The 17,972-nt window shown below is 40.2% G+C and overlaps 3 protein-coding genes and 1 long non-coding RNA gene across 7 annotated transcripts; 2 read left to right on the top strand and 2 right to left on the bottom strand.

Moving 5' to 3' along the window:
* Positions 1-37: 37 nt before the first annotated feature.
* Positions 38-4,721, bottom strand: LOC137961988 (protein KINESIN LIGHT CHAIN-RELATED 1-like). 2 transcript variants are annotated; one of them, XM_068808665.1, is made up of 5 exons: positions 4,048-4,721; positions 3,758-3,916; positions 2,674-3,404; positions 862-1,770; positions 38-493 (listed from the first exon to the last, which is right to left on the bottom strand). In XM_068808665.1, exons 3-5 carry the CDS (start codon positions 3,303-3,305, stop codon positions 259-261), a joined length of 1,776 nt encoding a protein of 591 aa, XP_068664766.1. In that variant the 5' UTR covers positions 3,306-3,404; positions 3,758-3,916; positions 4,048-4,721; the 3' UTR covers positions 38-258. The 2 variants fall into 2 exon arrangements, with proteins under 2 accessions (XP_068664766.1, XP_068664765.1); XM_068808664.1 differs by lacking the exons at positions 3,758-3,916; positions 4,048-4,721 and having other exon boundaries at positions 2,674-3,485.
* A 255-nt stretch (positions 4,722-4,976) lies between these two features.
* LOC137961989 (probable dolichyl-diphosphooligosaccharide--protein glycosyltransferase subunit 3B) lies at positions 4,977-8,871 on the top strand. 3 transcript variants are annotated; one of them, XM_068808669.1, is made up of 2 exons: positions 4,977-6,100; positions 6,204-6,568. In XM_068808669.1, the coding sequence occupies exon 1, from the start codon at positions 5,032-5,034 to the stop codon at positions 6,058-6,060; it is 1,029 nt and encodes a 342-aa protein (XP_068664770.1). In that variant the 5' UTR covers positions 4,977-5,031; the 3' UTR covers positions 6,061-6,100; positions 6,204-6,568. The 3 variants fall into 3 exon arrangements, with proteins under 3 accessions (XP_068664770.1, XP_068664768.1, XP_068664769.1); XM_068808667.1 differs by lacking the exon at positions 6,204-6,568 and adding an exon at positions 8,682-8,871 and having other exon boundaries at positions 4,979-6,100; XM_068808668.1 differs by lacking the exon at positions 6,204-6,568 and adding an exon at positions 8,682-8,871 and having other exon boundaries at positions 4,980-6,074.
* Positions 8,872-9,291: 420 nt separating this feature from the next.
* On the top strand, positions 9,292-13,539 carry LOC137962905 (protein phosphatase 2C 57-like). Its single transcript, XM_068810031.1, has 11 exons — positions 9,292-9,798; positions 10,341-10,469; positions 10,961-11,063; positions 11,185-11,295; positions 11,928-12,007; positions 12,109-12,162; positions 12,270-12,386; positions 12,493-12,547; positions 12,618-12,650; positions 12,740-12,786; positions 13,349-13,539. Exons 1-11 carry the CDS (start codon positions 9,302-9,304, stop codon positions 13,470-13,472), a joined length of 1,350 nt encoding a protein of 449 aa, XP_068666132.1. The 5' UTR covers positions 9,292-9,301; the 3' UTR covers positions 13,473-13,539.
* Positions 13,540-16,437: 2,898 nt separating this feature from the next.
* LOC137961896 (uncharacterized) lies at positions 16,438-17,216 on the bottom strand. Its single transcript, XR_011115093.1, has 3 exons — positions 17,125-17,216; positions 16,987-17,036; positions 16,438-16,728 (listed from the first exon to the last, which is right to left on the bottom strand). It is a non-coding gene; the product is annotated as an uncharacterized lncRNA (long non-coding RNA).
* Between the last annotated feature and the right edge of the window lie 756 nt (positions 17,217-17,972).

Genomic DNA, 17,972 nt, shown 5'->3' with positions numbered 1-17,972 from the left:
AAAGCAGGCATGGGGAGACGGAGCCAAGGTGCTCAAATTAGGAACCGGCATAAAGAGCTTATTTACCCATATAACTGAAAATTTTCATCAGGAAGACCCATTCAATTACAGCGCCAAAAAACAAATAAAAAAATCAAGCCGAAAAAGGCAAATAAGAAATTGGAAGCTTAAAAGGCATCTTCTTCTTCCAAACCGCCACTTGTACAAATTCTTTTATGTTACAGAGATTTAGAATTGGAAAATATATATATATTAATCTCAGGATCTGAAACCGAATCCTGCCCATCTCTTTGTTCCTTCTTTCTTTGTCCTTTGTGAATTTAAGTCAAGGAGATTTTCAAGTGACTTAGCCTTTTTTTTCCTCACTCTGCCTGCTTCTTTCAAGAGCTCTGTCAACCTTTTCTTCTCATCGTCTACATCAGGGTTAGCTGTGCCAAGCTTCTCTTCCCGCACCTTTAGAATGTATTCCAGGATCTCAATAGCATCTTCTACCCTGTTAACACACAACAATATCACCTCAGATGAGCGGACAACATTCCAAACTCGAAGCAGCTTTGCTTATTAAGCACACTAGTGTTTTAACTTCGAGTATAGTTTCTCCAGGGAAACAGCAGATACTCCTTTTGACTCACGATTAGTGCATCGATTCCTCATGGACAATAAAACTCTCCATAGACAACCGCGTAAGGAAGAAGAAAAGGAGATGGTACTAATCATATTAAGACTGCAATTGAGATCATTTTCGATTTACAAAACATTTTGGTGTATAAGCAGAAAATATCCTATTTATGAAGAAATTTGAGCGTGTAAAGGGTAAACGAGCATAAAGTAAAAGAATAAAAGAAAACTCGGGACACTCACCTGCCCAGTGCGTCGTAAGTAGCCGCCAGATTACTGAGCACCCCAAGAGTATCAGGATGATAGGGCCCATATTCCTGCTCCAGGATTCCCCTGGCCTCTTCAAACAATTCTGCCGCTTCGTCGATTTTATATAACTGCACGCAGGCCAAGCCCATCTGGTTCAATACCACTCCAAAGAACGCTGATTTCTTCCCCCCTCCAGCTCTAAGCTTTGACATCGCACTCCCAAAGGAGCTGCGAGATTCCCCATACCTCCCAACCATATAAAATATGACACCCATTTGAGCTTCAATCCCAGCAATTGTTCCCCTCTGTCCTGGCACATCTTCGAACAGCTTCATTGCCTTCTGTAAGAGCTTCAGTGCCTCCTCAGGCTCATTGAGAGCTTCTAAAATAGCCGAGATTTCTGTAAGCCCACCGGCAATCTCCTCATCGGTTGTCCCGGGAACAGGCTTGGCATAGATTCTAAGAGCACTCTCACAATAGGATTTGGATTCTCTGAGCTTGCCAGTCTTGTAGTAGAGGTCAGCCAGGCGGACAAAAACAGAGGCAACTGATGGGTGGTTATCCCCCTTGGTGGACTTGAAGACCGTGAGGCCCTTTTGGTAGGAGAATACGGCCTCGTCGAAGCGAGCAAGCGAGAGGTAGATATCACCGATACTGACATCAATAGCAGCGACCTCATGGTCCTGGCCGTTGGCAATCATGGCCATACTGGCGAGGACGAGATGCTCAAGGGCATTTTCGTAGTCACCCTTGGCCTCGCATATGAGGGCCATCAGCCGACGGTCCGCCGCCTCTTCGAAGGACGCGGGCGCACTATGCTCTCGGTGGATCTCGAGGGTCTTCTGGCAGAGTTTCTCCGCCTCGTCAAATTGCATGGCCTGGACGTGGGCTTCCGCCAAGTACCTGCCAAAGCTCCAACCATCAGCCTCCCCGCTATATATATTTCAAAATTCATAAAATTCGACAAGAAAAGAGACGATACGCAGATTGAGGGCCCAAATCATTTAAATCTACTGGGCGTGTAAAATTGGCCTCGCTGTCGGAAGGTGCAAGCTAGACGGTCGACCGACAGACATTTTAAAAGATGATCTCTAACGGGAAGAGTTGGACATGGTGGGCCACAAACGTGGAGCGATCTTAAATCGTCATTAATAGAGGGACAACCGGACAAGCATTCAAGAGACGGCAGTTAAAGGAGGTAATAAGTAATAACGGTAACGGTAAAATCGGAGAGGAGCCGTCGAATCATGGACCTCGACGCAACAGAACAACACTCCGAAGTCCAAAAGGCGACCGCAGTCGGACGATGCTACTTCCAGTTCAACGACCATCTCGAATAGAGTGACCCTGACGAGACAAGCCCAGCAGGCTCACGTTACGCTAACCAATGTCCGCATCAGTCGGCTTAGCCGTACGACGCCTTCAAGTGTAAGTCGAGGAACCGACCAGCAGAGACGACGGAAGAAGACGGAAAAAATCGGTGAATGCACCGAGCGGCTCACGCCGGAATTCTGTAGGCTACAACGATAACGAAAAGAAATTTCAGAGCGATTCCGAAGGAATCCAGCTTGGCCACGTACGCAAATGTGCTGTTTATACCCTAAAACCCTAGCAAGTCAAAAACGACATTGAAGTTGGGGAAGAGAGAAGAAAAAAGGAGTGGCGCACGTCAGCTTTCGCGTTGAACGAAGGAAAAAACAGAAGACAAAAGCGAGTCCAGAGAGAAATTTAGCGCACGTTATCACGTTCAACCCAGAGGCACTAACGTACGCATATAAAACCGAGATCGAAGAAAGCAAGACATACCTGCTAGTCTCTGCGACCCTTGGATCCGTCTCTCCTAGGGCTTCTATCTGTATCTTGAGCCCCGCCTCGTAACACGCAATCGAGCGATCGAGCTGACCCAGCATGGAGTGCGTATCACCAAGCTGCATATATCCGGAGAAAGCTGCAAGCGCATGGTCGCTCGCGTGCGGCACGGTAATCGCTCGCTCTAACACCGGCACTGCCTCATCGAATCTCCCCAAACTGCAATAAATTGCTGCGAGAACGTGAAGGCTCATGATCAGCTCCAGGCTGGGTTCCCCTTCCTGCGCGCATCGCTCGAACGAAAGAGACGCCCGGATCGCGAAATCTAGAGCTTTGGCCGGATTATCCCCGGAGGCGATCGTGTCGCGGGCGAGTTTCAGCAGGAAGGGCCCGAGGTCAGGGTTGTCAAGAGCGGTATCGTCGAGCTTGGGCTTTTCGGGGGTCTTTTTCTTCCCGGAGGAACGGTCAGGAGAGGGCGTGGCACGGGAAGTGGACGGAGAAGGTGTCTTTTTAGGAATTGGTGATCGGGATTTAGAAGTTTGGGGATCAGAGCTTGATACCTGGTTCGGGATTAGGATTTGGAGGGGAGGTGTGTCGGGAGGGGTTTTCAGCGAAACCAGACCAGGCATCTCGTCGGACCACTGCGAGAATTCTTCACGAGGAGGATGAGTGAGAGGTAATTAGCTACAGATCTGCTACACACCAAATTACAGGATTGCTGTGCTTCCCTGAAATGGAAAGGTTTTAGGAACAGAACAGGAGAGGCGCCATTAATGGCGAATGGACGCAACGAGATAGAAAACCGTTCTCGAGTTTGCTTGTAAGGTACTCATTAAGGTCAGACCGGAAAGAAATTAAAAATACCGCGAAAATGGAATGAAACGAAAAAAAAGGTAGAAAAACCCGAGAATATTTTCTCCTTTTTACCCGACAGTAATTACTAATTAGCATGTCCCAGGCGGCAGAAGTTGCCGCTCTAATCCACTGATTTAACTGTTAACCTTCCCTACTAATCGAAATTATGAAATTACCTCTTTCTCGTCGCAAAACTGGCCGGAATACTGGAGCAAGCAATTCTCACCTGAGAACCACGCCCACCAAAACCGATGGCAGCAAGGCAATTGTCATAAAAAAAGGGGGTTGCGGATCGCCAATTAATATCGAAATTGGTATCCGATGGTCAGATGCAGTCGAGTATCATCTCATCAATGGTCAGCCTAATGACGAAAACACCCCTACTCTGAAAACAAAATAACCATGTCAGAGTCGGTAAAAGGTTTGTGACCAACTTTCTAAGATTGAGTTCACTTAACCCTAAAAAAAATCAAGCTCGATGGAAGGCTTAATTAATGTGAAATAGCAAACATTTACCTAGAAAATGTGGCATTAAGAGTGGGTTAATTAGAAACCCTAATGGTTGGAGAAGGGTGGCGTTTTATTGTCACGTGGGAGAGAATAGACGCAATAGAAAGCTTAACCCTAGCTGATGAGATGCCTTTCCAATTTGCCCAAATATGATGAAGGAGCTTGGTAGTGGGGGAAGGCGTGGAGATCCATGAAAGAGAATATCGTCTTGTTGTTAAAGATTCTGAAACCTCTTATTTTAATGGCGGCCGTTAGGTACCTTGATGAGCGACAACTTGATTCCGTCGGGCGAATACCTTTGCCTTTGTCTCGCCGTCTTCAACCACAGAGAACGGATGGAGAAGATTTTGCAGTACAGGAGCTGGCATACTCGGTCCAAATCTATTTCTTTTTTGTTGGATGAGGCTCGAAAACCTCCCAAGGATGATGAGCCTGCGGAGATGGCACGATAAACTATCATTCTTCGCTCCAAATCCATCTTCCATTTGAAGTTCCATGAAAGGCAACGGGCGAAAGAGAGAAGAAGATCCAAAATCTGGCTGTATGATTAATTTCCATCATGCGAAAGTGGCTTCTTTCCTACTTCAGTAACGCCATGCATCGTTCGTCGAAAGAAGGTAACTGTAGATGAGGCTAACGCTTTTCTTTAAGACTGATGTAAAGATTCGGATCGGATAGTTGGGGCTGAGCTCTCATGCTCCCTGGAGCCAACAACTTCGGTTAAAGCAGACAACTTAGTAAATCAAATTTAAAATTAATACTGGACATGCATTTTAATTGTTTGAAAGGGGTCATAATCCGAATCTGGACTAAACCCAGGTCCAACCAGGTTTTGAAGCGTATAATAAATATTACACCGAGGCCTGGCCCAAATAAATCAAATGATATTCAGGTCCAGTAAAAATATTGGCCCAATAAGAACCTAGCAATACCTGCTATCGCGAAGGAGATTTTCTTTTTTAGTCTTCTCTATTCCTCCGGAACCCAAAAATGGCGATCTTTGTCAATTCTCTCTTCTTTCTCCTTCTCATTCTCTTCGTCTCCTCCTTTGGTCTTCGTGCGTTGGCCGACTCGGATTCTGACCGAGTGGCCGAACTCCTCCACCTTCAATCCCAATCGAAAACGGGAGTCATTTACCTCGACGACATTACACTCCGACGATTCCTCATACCTCAACCCCGCTCTTATTCGTTCATTATCTTCTTCGACGCCGTTCAGTTTCGAGACAAACCGGATCTCCACATCACTGAGCTAAAATCAGAGTTTGAACTTGTCGCTTCTTCCTTCATCACCAATAACCAGGGCCTTCCTTCCGCTTCCAAGGTCTTCTTCTGCGATATCGAGTTCAAAGAATCCCAGTCCTCTTTCGCTCTTTTTGGCGTCAACTCCCTTCCTCACGTCCGCCATGTGGGTCCTTCTATCCGGAACCTCAAAGATTCTGAACCCATGGATCAGTCCGACTTCAGCCGTCTCGCCGATTCCATGGCTGAATTTGTTGAGTCCAAGACGCAGGTCTCTGTCGGGCCTATTATCCGCCCCCCGTTGGTCTCCAAGAAGCAGTTAGTCTTTTTAGTTGTCTGCCTCATTATCTCGACTCCCTTTTTGATTAAAAAAGTCCTTGCTGCGGAGACACCTCTCCATGATCACAAAGTCTGGATGGCTGGTGCTCTTTTTGTTTACTTCTTCAGCGTCGCCGGTGCTATGTATAATATAATTCGGAAAACGCCCATGTTCTTGGCGGATAGGAATGACCCCGCAAGGCTAATTTTCTTCCATCAGGGCTCCGGAATGCAGCTTGGAGCAGAGGGTTTCGCTGTGGGGTTCTTGTATACTGTGGTGGGGTTACTGTTAGGGTTTGTGACACATGCGCTCGTTCGCTTGAGGAATCAGAAATTGCAGAGAGGGTTTATGCTTTTCGCAATCTTGGTGTCGTTCTGGGCGGTGAGGAAAGTGATTTATTTGGATAACTGGAAGACTGGATACGGGGTACACGCGTTCTGGCCATCGAGTTGGGCCTAGGACCAAAGTTTCAGGTTGGTCGCCTATTTTACTATTTATGGTAAGAATATGTCCAAAATTTGCCTTTTCCTTGAGTTCTATCATTAAATGTCAAATGTATGCACTCTGTTTCTTCGATTGTTTAATTCGTGTTTGAAATGTAGGTGTTTGATGTTAAGATAACTGTTTCAATCTCTGAGATGCAATGAGATGGTTAACCTCTCCAGAGCTGATAGGAGATTGTTGGATCTTAATGAGTTTGGTGATAAAGTTGAAAAAGGAAATGAGGAAAAAGATACATGTCTTATTTAAGAGTAGAGTATTTGCGGCTACAGGAGATTCATTGTACTTTAGTATGTTTTGTTTAGCTAGATTATGGTTGAGGTTGGTAGCTAGCTGATTGTATGTGTGACAGTCGACTGAGATTCGGTTTGTTGATTATGCCTGCGGTAGGCAGTATGTAGTTTTCCTGGAAATTGATGCTAGCTGAAAATATGCATTTTCTATATCAACCAGATGATGATAAACCTTCTGATTGAACTTGTTCTTATTTAGCATAGAGACTCATTGGTAGAGTTACTTTAAAATGGTTTCCAAATTTTAGTTGTTAAGATGCAGGAACTGCAAGTAGCATTTTGGATGGGCAAGCATTTGCTTTTCCCATATGAATTACTGATGTAAGATCAATGGCAATCTACTAATGCTTCATTTAGTAGATTGCCATTGTTCTTAAATCAGTATTTCTTATGTAAAAAGCAAATGCTTGCCTATCCAAAATGCTACTTGCAGTTCCTACACATCGTGTTCTTCACTTAGTGAATAACATGATATTGTAAGATCTTGTACTTTCTTGAATCTGTGGAGAATATTTTGCAATCCTTGCTGTTCCTTTGTATGTGATTGTTTTGATTAAATATCAGGAACAAGAGAAGTTTGTGAATAGTAAATCTCACAAGTTTCTTTTTGCATAGTCTATAGGTAATACGGGTCTTGATCATGGATGAAAACAGAGCAAATAGTAAAGTTATTTTTTGCAATAACCTATTCATAACTTTGGCTGGGTTTTTTTTTTTTTTTGGGGGGGGGGGTATACAAATGTGATCCTTATAAATTTTTGGAACAGGAAATGCCGATGCAAAAGCTGGGTGATTTGATTTTTCAAGGAGGTCCAGCCCCTCCTGTGATGTCTCATTTTGTTTTCCAGTCTGGCTCATAAATAATTGAAGATAAACTTATTCATATGAGGGTGCTGGGCATTTAAAACATAAGATTGGCTCATGTTTCAAGAAATGTGTTGCCTGGCAGTGTGACTCAAATAGATATAGTCGCTTCTTGTGTTTCACCTTGTCAATCATGCCTGTCTATGTTGAGAAGTTTACATCTGACAATATAAAACATTTCGGAGCATAAGTAAAAGCAAATAATGTTTTTATTTTTTATTTTTTGAGGATTTTTTTCTTTTTGTGATTGAAGTCATTCCTTGTAAAAAGGCCATTCTCCTTCTTGAGGATTCTCTTCGTCTTTGCCATTTAAAATAAAAAAGAGTCTTGAAGAGTAATTCTAACTTCTTTAGGAGTCTCTTTGTGACTAAGGTGTTGGCAAAAGTCATCATTCTAGAAACTTGTTCCAAAAAGTCTATATGGCACCTCTTTCACTTGCATGTGAGTGTTTGTTTTAGAGGATTTATCAGACCTCTTCTAAAAGCAAGGCCTTTTCTGACCTTGTTAATTTTTAAGCAGTTTCAAAATATATTTACCTTTGTCTAGTTCTGTAGTTTTGGCTTGTCTGAAATCCAGCGGTTATCTGGCTCTGCTTGTGTTATTTGTTGTTAAGTGAGCCATAATCTACATTTCTTAAACTTGATCAAGAGGATCTTCAGGGATTTCTGAATGGAAAGTCTTGGAGGTCTACCTTCTACCTGATATCCTCTTTAATTATAATCGGAGGAAGCAGGGAGTGTGCGCGTGAGATTGAATAGCCCTCTCTTTCTAAACTGAAAATAACCTTATTTTATACAAGGGAACACTGCAACTTCTGTAATATGGGGGATATTGGTACTGGTGGATTGCATTGTATGGGAATTTATTTGTGTGCATTTGCTGCGTTTGACATTACAAGCCGTGCATGTGTTCCCCTTAGTGTGTTTTATGTTGAAAGGGATTTATTACTAAACCAAAAGACAAAGAGTCCCAAGATAGAAAAACATCATTAACGGGGGCTTTAGAACCCTCCTGAGAGTAACTAGATCTGATAAATGATTTGACAAAAGAAGGAAGAGACTTCCACTATTCCAACAAAAATCCCCTTGCGTCCAAAAAACACCTGCAATCCAAAACCAAATGCTTGACTTTTCAAGGAATTTGGATGATTTATTGAGAGAGTCATTTAGATGAACAATATACAGAGGGTCAGCGGTTTAAACACATTTAACCCATATAAGATATCCTTGTAGACTCATGGCAACTACCCAAAGCTGGGTATCCGCTCTGATTTGATTGTCCTAGACACATCTTCTGTTTATAACTGCTGTTTACTGATGATCTTACTGCTTTTGCATTCAAGAAAGTTTATTTACCATCGAGTGCTCATGTGCTCTGTGCTTCTGCATCTGAGATTTTACTTTTCTCTTCTTTCTTGTACAGGATACTAGTGGTTCTTCACGGCGATTTCTCCTCTCAAACGAAGCCCCTGAGGACAAACGTTTTGCTCGTCTCCTTGAAACTTAAAATCTGCTCTTTGTAGACAATCAAAGATTTAGACGATAAATTGAGCAGAAAAAAAATGTAAAATCCATTTGCAGATTTAGAGACATGATCAGTCTTCTTAGTTTAATTTACCTAGTATTTAATTACTAGAAACGGTTCTTTTAAATTCTTGTTCCCCATTAAGCGTGTTAACTATTGGCAGGTACGACGGCGGGCCAAAATTTTCCAGGCAGTTTTTTTTTTGCTTTGGCAATATGAAAGATTTAGATGAAGCTTGTGATAAATGTTACGTACTCCGGTGATTATTTGCTGTGTAGGTTGCTGAAACATTAACATCTAAATCTCCAATATCAAATTTGCGTCATAAATTTAAAAATCCAGGTACCCATGGCTTGGATTTTAGGGGACAAAATGAAAAGCTACCAACTGTGACGGACAAGCAGGAAGCCAGTGGAACCCAATCTACGACTCTGAGACGGTGTCCCATGAACCTCGTCGGCCCATTTTTCATGGGTTGAAGAATCTACGAGAGCTGAGTCCTGATCAAGCCACCGATCATGGTCGCTTTTAGCTGTGGCCTACGGGTCTCAACAGTGAATGAGCCAAGCAACAGCGCCAAATCAATATCTGCTTTATGTGCCGGTCGAAAATCCAGAAAAAATCCAAACCGTTGGAAACGGTTGAGGCAGGAGTTGCTCTCTTATCTTTTCAAGGCTGCACTCGCCCTTAGTTCAGTAGCTCCAAACGAGCCCCTCGCCAGCTCTTCAATGGCGTTGCTGAGCCAGCAGCTGCAGAAGTTCCTTGTCAGAAGCAGCTGCACAAGCAATCTGACCACTTCCAAGAAGAAGATCAAGCCCAAAGCCATCGCAATTGATGCTCCCTCGCCCTCGGACTCTACAGGAGTTGCGACCATACGCTGGGGGTCGAGTAAATTACAAGGTTCACGCTCCGAGATGGAGGACGATTTCCTTCTCCGTTCTGACAACCTTAACGGATTCACCTTCGCTGCTGTCTTTGATGGCCACGCCGGTTTCTCTTCTGTCCAATTTCTCAGGTGAATATTTTTCTCTAATTTATTTCTGGGACACTACTTGGATTCCTAATATTCTGGAAAAACTTTCCTCCCGTCCTATTATTTGGACTAAGAATATCGCTAGGCGGAAGAAGAACAACATATTTCTTTGTCCAGAGTCAAACTGGAAGAACATATGGAGCATATGTATTTGTGCGAATGGTCTCCATTTAATGGTTTAATCCATATGAAGTTAGTACTCCACAGTTTGTGCCTTTTATAGAGTAGTTAAAATCTTGGAGTTTCCGCGCGTCGCAAATTAACATCATTTTGTTGTAGAAAAAAATGTTGGCATTTAAATACAAGGTATGCGGTGTTTAGTGATCTCAAGTTGGCATCGTTATTTCTTAATATTTAGTGTAGGGGCAAAGGCCTTTTACCCACAAAAAAAAAAAACTGTAGGCATTATCTCTGGTCTTTATGTGAATTGGAGAATATACTAAGTAGTTGCGGTATGATAGACATAATCTAGCCAGCATCACTTCATTCGAGGTTTTCATTTCCTTCATCATCTGCTGCTGCAGGAATGAACTATACAGAGAATGTGTTGAGGCTTTACAGCGGGGATTATTGTTGAGTGGTAGAGACTTTAATGCCATAACTGAGGCTTTACAAAAGGCATTTGCAAGTGCTGATACAAAATTATTGACTTGGTAAGCTACCGCTTTATCCAATTATGTAAACAATTGTTCAATTGAATCTGTTCAATCTGGACATCCTAGATGCACCTATCAATTCAGTCAATGCATTCAACATGCTGCTTAGATATTTTTACCAGTTAGAGATGAATTATTATAACTCAACAAAGCTAAAGAGCTCAACTTTGTCTACACCAGGCAGTTGAAGTGTCCAACCTTGATGGGGAATAGCTGAAATTTTTTATCGAGAAATCTTATTCCCCAATGCGATTTAGTTCTATTTCAGTGCTTAATATTTAGTTCAGTTATTAGATAACTAAACTATCCTGGAAGGGAGATTCTTGATCCTGTCTATTCCACTTTTGGACTGTGTGACTGTTGGATGTATCTAAGCATGCCATTTGTAAAATTGGCTACTTCTATATCCTAAGTTGTGTGATCTAGTCACCCACTGCATGTCCGTTGGCAGCGTCATTCATCAAATCTCATTTTTGGGTTTTATGCAGGCTTGAAGAGAAGGGAAACAACGATGAATCAGGCGCAACAGCCACAGCTGTGTTTGTTGGAGATGACTTGATGATAATTTCACATGTTGGTGACTCATGTGTGGTATAAATCCAACTTCTTCGATCTCTGTGCAAATTTGTGTTGTGCACAATGATTCTCCTAATGAGAAGGGTCCTTTTGCTGCCGTCAAATTTATGGATAAAGTTTGCATTCTAATGCACAGGCCATATCCCGTTCTGGGAAAGCTGAAGTTTTGACCAGTCCACATCGACCTTATGGGAACAACAAAGCTTCTCTTTCAGAAATTAGGCGGATCAGAGAAGCAGGTGGATGGGTGTGTTTTCTTGTTCTTGTTTCTAATGTCTACTTTCTTGGAGTCTTGTTGGCCTATCCTCTACTCTTTACTTCTGAAGGATTTTGATTATTGACCAGCAAAGCCTTTAGAAACTACTGCTATGGCTTTGCAATTAAACAGCCCAAGGCTAGTGGTATAGCTTTATGAATTGTAAGTTAGTGGCTTACTTGGTAAAGATTCAGCATGTGCTCTCCAAATAAAGCTTTAAGAATTCCTCAGATAGTGGACATGATAAACCACTGTAATAGTTTTTGCATTATCTGCTGCCTTAGATCGGTCTGATGCCTGGATTTCCTTCTTAGAATTTGGATTTCCATTTTGGATTAGATTCTATTCCTGATGATTAAATAATGAAACGGCATTTTACAACGGACATCTGCTCTGCTGCATTTTTATCACTTAATTTATTCAAGTTTCCCTGCACTTCTGCACAGATTTTCTCCTTCTAAAAGCAGATTAAAAATTCTGAATTAAGATTTTTGAAATTTTCTTCGTTCATGTTTATTCCTTCACATAGACAATCTCTAAGTTATACTTGAACATATTTTTTTTTTGGGTTCTTTAGGACAGTTTTCACTTGGAGATCTCAATCTTGTGTCTGTTTCTTATAGATTGTTAATGGGAGAATTTGTGGTGACATCTCTGTGTCCCGTGCTTTTGGGGATGCTCGATTCAAGACAAAGAAGAATGAGTTCGTCCCTTGTATTCTCTCTTTCCTCTTTTTCAAATTGTGCAAAATTTCCCTGCCTGATGGATAAGATCTCACTTTATTTATCTTTTTTTTTGCAAAAGGATGTTGGAGAAAGGAGTTGAAGCGGGGAGATGGACCCAAAAATTTATTTCACGGTAAAATTTTTTTACCGACTGCTTAAAATTACTTTCTTTATCATAGAATTGAAATCATGGTCTTTGGTCTACAAGTGGTTTACTTGAATGTGTCCATATTGAACCAGTGTAAAGTTCAGTGGGGACTTGGTTACCGCCATTCCAGATATTTATCAAGTAGGCCTTGGACCAGATGTGGAATTTGTACTACTAGCATCTGACGGGCTATGGGATTATATGAGCAGGTCTGGGCCCTGAGATCTTGACACTCAAATAGCAACCCTAAATATGTTAATTTTGTGCTTCTGAATTATATTTGATAGCTGATATGTATTTACTTTGGTATTTCAGCTCAGATGCAGTAGCATTTGTAAGAAACCAGCTGTGTCAGCATGGAGATGTTCAGGTAATATTTTGTTTTCTAATCCATATCATATCGTAGTTCATATATTGACTATTCCACGTCTGAATTACAGTTAGCTTGTGAAGCACTGGCTCAAGCAGCTCTGGTACTATACATTTCTGAACTGTATTTCTTTTATTGGGGTATGATAAATATTTATTTAAGCAATAGTTCTTACCTACTCACTTGATTCAGGACTGTTATTCTCAAGACAATGTCAGTATACTTGTGGCAGATTTGGGGTATGTACAAGACACTTTCTTACTAGCCTGCTTTGATTTTACATGATGAGAGAAAAGTAAGCAAAGCATATAGTTGAGTATTGGAGTTGCCATTCATATACATTTAGTGCTGTCAAAATTGCAGCCTTTGAACATGTTCCCATTGGCAGGTTTACTCTCTACCTACCAACTTGACCCTGCAAACTTATTAATTATTCGCTAATGGATGACTTAGTAACATCCCAGTCAGTGGCTCTGACAAGTCGGAGCAAAACATTGATGTACTTCATTTCAATTAACTAGATATTTCTAATCTTGTCCGTTGAGCATGGGCTCTACACGGTTCAAGAGTACCCTGAGCTGAACTTACTAATATGCACAGCACTGCTCCGACTCGAGCTGATGGTTCAGCTCTGTAATTCTTCAATTACAGGAGGCACTCAACCACTAGTCTTTTACTTTCCTGAATGATTTTCTGAAGAGAGACCAAACGTATAGTTTCAATCTGATTCCTCCAGATGATTGAGCTGTCTGCTTGGTTGAACACATTATGTTTATTTTGTCATTCTTTTCCAATTTTCAGGAAGACGGACTGGCAGCAGGTACAACCACAACAGCAGAATGTTTTCTTGGAAATAGGCCAAGCTTTTACAACTGTGGGTATTGTCTCAATAGGGATATGGATATCATCATTTCTTTCTCTGTGAATAGCTCTAGGGCCCTTCATGTACATATGTTGACATAAAATTTAAGAACATAGTGTGTAATTTGACAGAGGATGCTCCTACGTTCGGCGTTGTGGTAGATCACGTTAGTGCCTAGACCGATTGATCTCTCAACTATACGAAGAGAGCCTCTACTGGAAATTCCACATGTTGGTGAAGGATTGCTTTAACCCGGACATAACCTACTAGGCACATTTTTAGAATGGCACTGATGTAGGCTTTAAAGGATTCAAAGTGATTCACTAGTTGCACGGAATTGCCCATTCATAAAAAAATCTTCTTCATAAATTTAAAACTTTTGGGCCCATTTCATTAAAGAAGAGTGAATTTCTTAACAATTTCAACCGTGTTCAAATAGTCAGTTACATCCGGGTTTGCCTAAAGCCGAAGTCCATGATCTCCCAGTGTCTAAAGCCAAGATTACTTGAACAACTCAGAGCAATTCAAAATAATTATTAAACATTATTAAAAATCTGAAAAAAAATAATAACATTGATATTATATCTATACTGTTAATATAAATATTTATTCTAAGAAATTCTCCCTCAATTCTAAATAGTTTCCTATCCAGTTGATGTTGTAACTAAATTATGTACATTTGTCATCAATTAAGAGATCACTCTTTTGGTCATCAATTTGAACTATAGTATTAGTCTATATAACTTGAAAACATCCATTAATGGTTTTCATATTAATTTTGTGATATTCTGCCTAGTATTGTAAGAAATGGTTGAAATATGCTTACCAAAACATGAAAGAAAACTTTTTTTTACCAGTTTAGTATTCAACCAAAAGTCGAACCTTCAAAACTCATCATGATCCTTCTTTATATAGCTCAAGTCACCGAGTTAGACTACCATGGTTATATTCAATATGATCTCGTTTTTCTTTATTATTTTGCTCTTTTACTTGAGTTTATCAAGCACACTCCTATAGAATTGGTCATATATATCGAATGCGCTCCTATAGGACCAACTTGCTTGATCATCCTAGAAACATTCATGCTTAGTTCAACTGACCCAAGCTGCTTGTGCCAACAATGTCATGGGCTAACAATTGTTTATCTCAATCTTATACTCGAATGTACTAAGAAACCCAAGATGTCTCAAATTCTCCATGGAGAACAAATGTTTTATTCGCACATGAAATATATTGCTAAGAAATACTAAAGGTGCTAGCAAGATGTATCGTAATTTTTTTAATTAAAAAATAAATATAGAAGAGTTTTACATGACTTTCACAGTAAGAAATCTCACAGAGCCAAAATTAATATAGTAAAGTCTTACTGGAGTCTCATAGAAGAATCTAACTTAAAGGTGTTTTAGCTAATCTTTTATTTATGTTCAATTGTTCAATTGTTTAATTGTTTTATGACTTATCTTTTAGTGTTTAACTTTGGGTGTAACTGGGATAATGGTAGTTTCATTGTAATTGGATTTCACTTGTTTCCTCTATTTAGCTCATTATACTCAAATTAAATCAAGTTAGTGAATTTTTTCTCTCTAGTAGTTTAGGTTTGTATTCTATTTTTTTTCTCTTTAGTTCTAGTACCCGTTGTTTTCTTGACCTTTGCACCTCTATAATGGACTTTTCATATTACAAATTATATATTGAAGGAAAGATCTTCAAGTCTACTTTTAAAATAAAAAAGAATTAGAAATTAGAGTTCTTGAAAAAGTAAAATCGATATTTGAAGTAGCAAAGGTCAGACTGGAAGAGATATTCAAGCAACAGAAGAAAGCTTCATCTTTCAAGATTTTTTATACCATCTAGAACGAGACTTTATATGAAAAATTATATGTCAAAAGATAAGTATGTAACTTTATTTTCTTACCTATTAAACCAATTCTCAATCTTAGTTTTCTAGAGGGAGGAGTTAATGGTCGTAGTAGCCAAAAAATCGGCCAGATTATATAGCCTGAAATCTATTAGATTATTTATCTCAAATAAGTACATTTTATGAAGAAATATTATACTTTAATGAAATTTATCAAAGTCTAGTTTTATAAGGAGAAAATTTTATGTCAATCTGATCTATATGCAAAAAGATATTCACATTGGAATCGGCAACCATCAAGCTTCAGAAAGAAGAAAATAAAGAGGTCATAACAAATTCAAGAATGATTTTTTTTTTTTTTTATGAAATTAGGTATCAAATTAAATCTCTTTGATTCTAGTTTTTGGTTTTTTGTTTGGACTAAGAGTTACTGTATGATAAATGTTCCAAGTCGTACGAGTATTACTTTGAAGCCCCAGGTATATACTATCAGATGTAATTGCAGAGAGGTTTGATGTATCACAATATGGCATAAATGTGGGCAAAACGATCAATAAGTCTCAAGTAGAGCCTTTGTAAACGTCGTAATCTCTTAAGAAATTTAATAGACTTGAGTTTAGGTTCCTTTGTCCTCTGAACATCATTTTTTAATTGTCTGGAGATCAAGCTGGAGAGATTTACTTGTATTATTTAGACCAACCAAGAAGATCAAGCAGATAGGGGAAACTTTGATTGGTCCAAAAGCTGAGCTTTTCCTCCAATCTGGAGCAAACAATGGAACCTTTCTCTTATCAATGGATTGTTTTTCTTAATTCTACCAACAAGACAACTTTAGATGGGCAAGATCGATCCCTTTGCTGCCGTCAATCAGATTCCTAGATTTATTAAGCTTGGGTCATCTTTGAATTATGCCCATCTTCTGAAAACGCCGTCCTCTCTTCCTCCTCTTTTTGGAGCTTTACTTGTCTTTGAAAACACTCAGATTTATATGTTCTTTGGAATTTTTTAATATTAAATAAAATCCATTTCTTTCGGTGATCAGAGGTTGCCCCGGATTATATCTTCCTCTCCATGTCTCTCTTCAGTCAGTGGCAAAATCAAAAGTGCTCGGTCATGTGTGCCTGTCTATGTCAGTTCTTAAGATTTTGAAGAACATATGCTGACCCAGATTCCATTTTTTTCAATTTAAATTTCTTTACTGCCCAGAAGTTACATAGATCATCACTACTACCAGCTCCTCTTTTGTATGATCTATAGTAGCTCATGAAGATACATGAACGCACAGGGATAGAGATAGATAGATAGAGAGAGAGAGAGTGAGATTATTCATAGTAGTGAAAACGTTGAGCTCTATTGCCTGCCACCACCAGGCTTTCCTTTCCTAGGTTCATGCTTGGGGTTGGGACCTGGGTCGTCATAATCACGCCCCAGAATCTCGGTCTCAAGCCTTCTCACCGTCATCTGCATGCAGTCCATTTACAGAACTCAGTGAACAGAAAAAGAAACATGATCTTCTGCAAGTGTATATACATGGCCATGCACTGCATGCACGATGTACACCATTATAGACAAAGCATACCCTTCAACACTGCTGATTATAAAAGACTAGTTATCAGAGATCCATGTGGGTTATCATATTTATGCTCCGTGATGTGTTATGAATTGCATCACAAACTACACAGTCTGATTAAGCATACCCTTACTGATTTCAGATGTTACCTTGCGAAATGGGTATGAGAGTTTTGCTCCTCTGCTAGCTGCAACCGGTCCTGCACCAGAAGAGTAAATTTTGTTGTTAACGAAGCCACTGATAAAAGGAAACAATCTCATCAGAAAACATGAAAAATGGATTTTTACCCAAGGAAGAGTAATGGAAGAATAAGAGGAGGATCACAAAAACTGGAGTGAACTTGCTCATGGCTAATGTTATTCGTTCTTGCTGCAGTTCTTCTTGGCATGTCAGGCTTTAAAGGGAGACGACGAAGGTGTGTTTATATTGTCTTTGGCAGGGACAGAAAGGCCAAGAAACTAAGCTTTTTCATGGTCCAACCCACTCAAGAGCTTCCAGAATGATGAAATCCAATACCCACCATTGCAAAGTCAACTATCACCAACTTCAGTTCCATTAGAGAAAAAAAAAAACTTAAAGCCACAAAAAACAAATCCCTGTTAATGGATGTTGAAAATTTGAACTGCTTGCATGGTTCAAACTCCTTGTTGTGGGTTCAATTCCACTCACTCAAACCCCACAGCCATTAAGAGCTTCTTCTCCCCCACTTTGAGATCACATTAAGAGGAACACCGCACTTGGCATGGCAATTGATGTCCTCCATACCTGTTGTATGACAGCTTGTTTTACTTGCATCTTTCTCTTCTATGATTCAAGACTACCTAGCTAAAGTGACTTTTGAAAATTGTTCACTCTTTATATTTGACCAGATGGTGAAGAATTGCAGACAGTAGAACAACGGATAAGATTTTTTCACATAAAAAAAAAAAAAAAAAGCCTACCATTCATTTTTTTTCCAGTAAACCCTTGTACTTGGACACTTGGCCAAATGCTAAATCGAACTTTTTCTGGTTTCCCGAGCAAAACGAAGACAAAGATAGAGAGATAAGTTTCAAACAGAGAGTTGATACCATGAGACAAATGAAAGCATCGTCTGGGTGGAGTCAGGCGAATCATTAGTGGAAGCACTAGGCAG

This window comes from Aristolochia californica, unplaced genomic scaffold (assembly GCF_029961685.1).
Source record: "Aristolochia californica isolate CCGP_79_NKW_82.1479 unplaced genomic scaffold, dmAriCali1.0.hap1 SCAF_4, whole genome shotgun sequence".
NCBI classification, from domain to species: domain Eukaryota; kingdom Viridiplantae; phylum Streptophyta; class Magnoliopsida; order Piperales; family Aristolochiaceae; genus Aristolochia; species Aristolochia californica.
This window is presented reverse-complemented; position numbering and strand designations above follow the sequence as displayed.

Coding starts and splice junctions, on each gene's coding strand:
- LOC137961989 (XM_068808667.1), top strand. CDS start 5,032: ATGGCGATCTTTGTCAATTCTCTCTTCTTTCTCCTTCTCATTCTCTTC.
- LOC137962905 (XM_068810031.1), top strand. CDS start 9,302: ATGGTCGCTTTTAGCTGTGGCCTACGGGTCTCAACAGTGAATGAGCCA. Junction 9,799..10,340: donor TCTTCTGTCCAATTTCTCAG/GTGAATATTTTT, acceptor CTGCTGCTGCAG/GAATGAACTATACAGAGAAT. Junction 10,470..10,960: donor GATACAAAATTATTGACTTG/GTAAGCTACCGC, acceptor GGTTTTATGCAG/GCTTGAAGAGAAGGGAAACA.
- LOC137961988 (XM_068808665.1), bottom strand. CDS start 3,305: ATGCCTGGTCTGGTTTCGCTGAAAACCCCTCCCGACACACCTCCCCTC. Junction 1,771..2,673: donor AGGGTCGCAGAGACTAGCAG/GTATGTCTTGCT, acceptor GAGCTTTGGCAG/GTACTTGGCGGAAGCCCACG. Junction 494..861: donor ACTTACGACGCACTGGGCAG/GTGAGTGTCCCG, acceptor GTGTGTTAACAG/GGTAGAAGATGCTATTGAGA.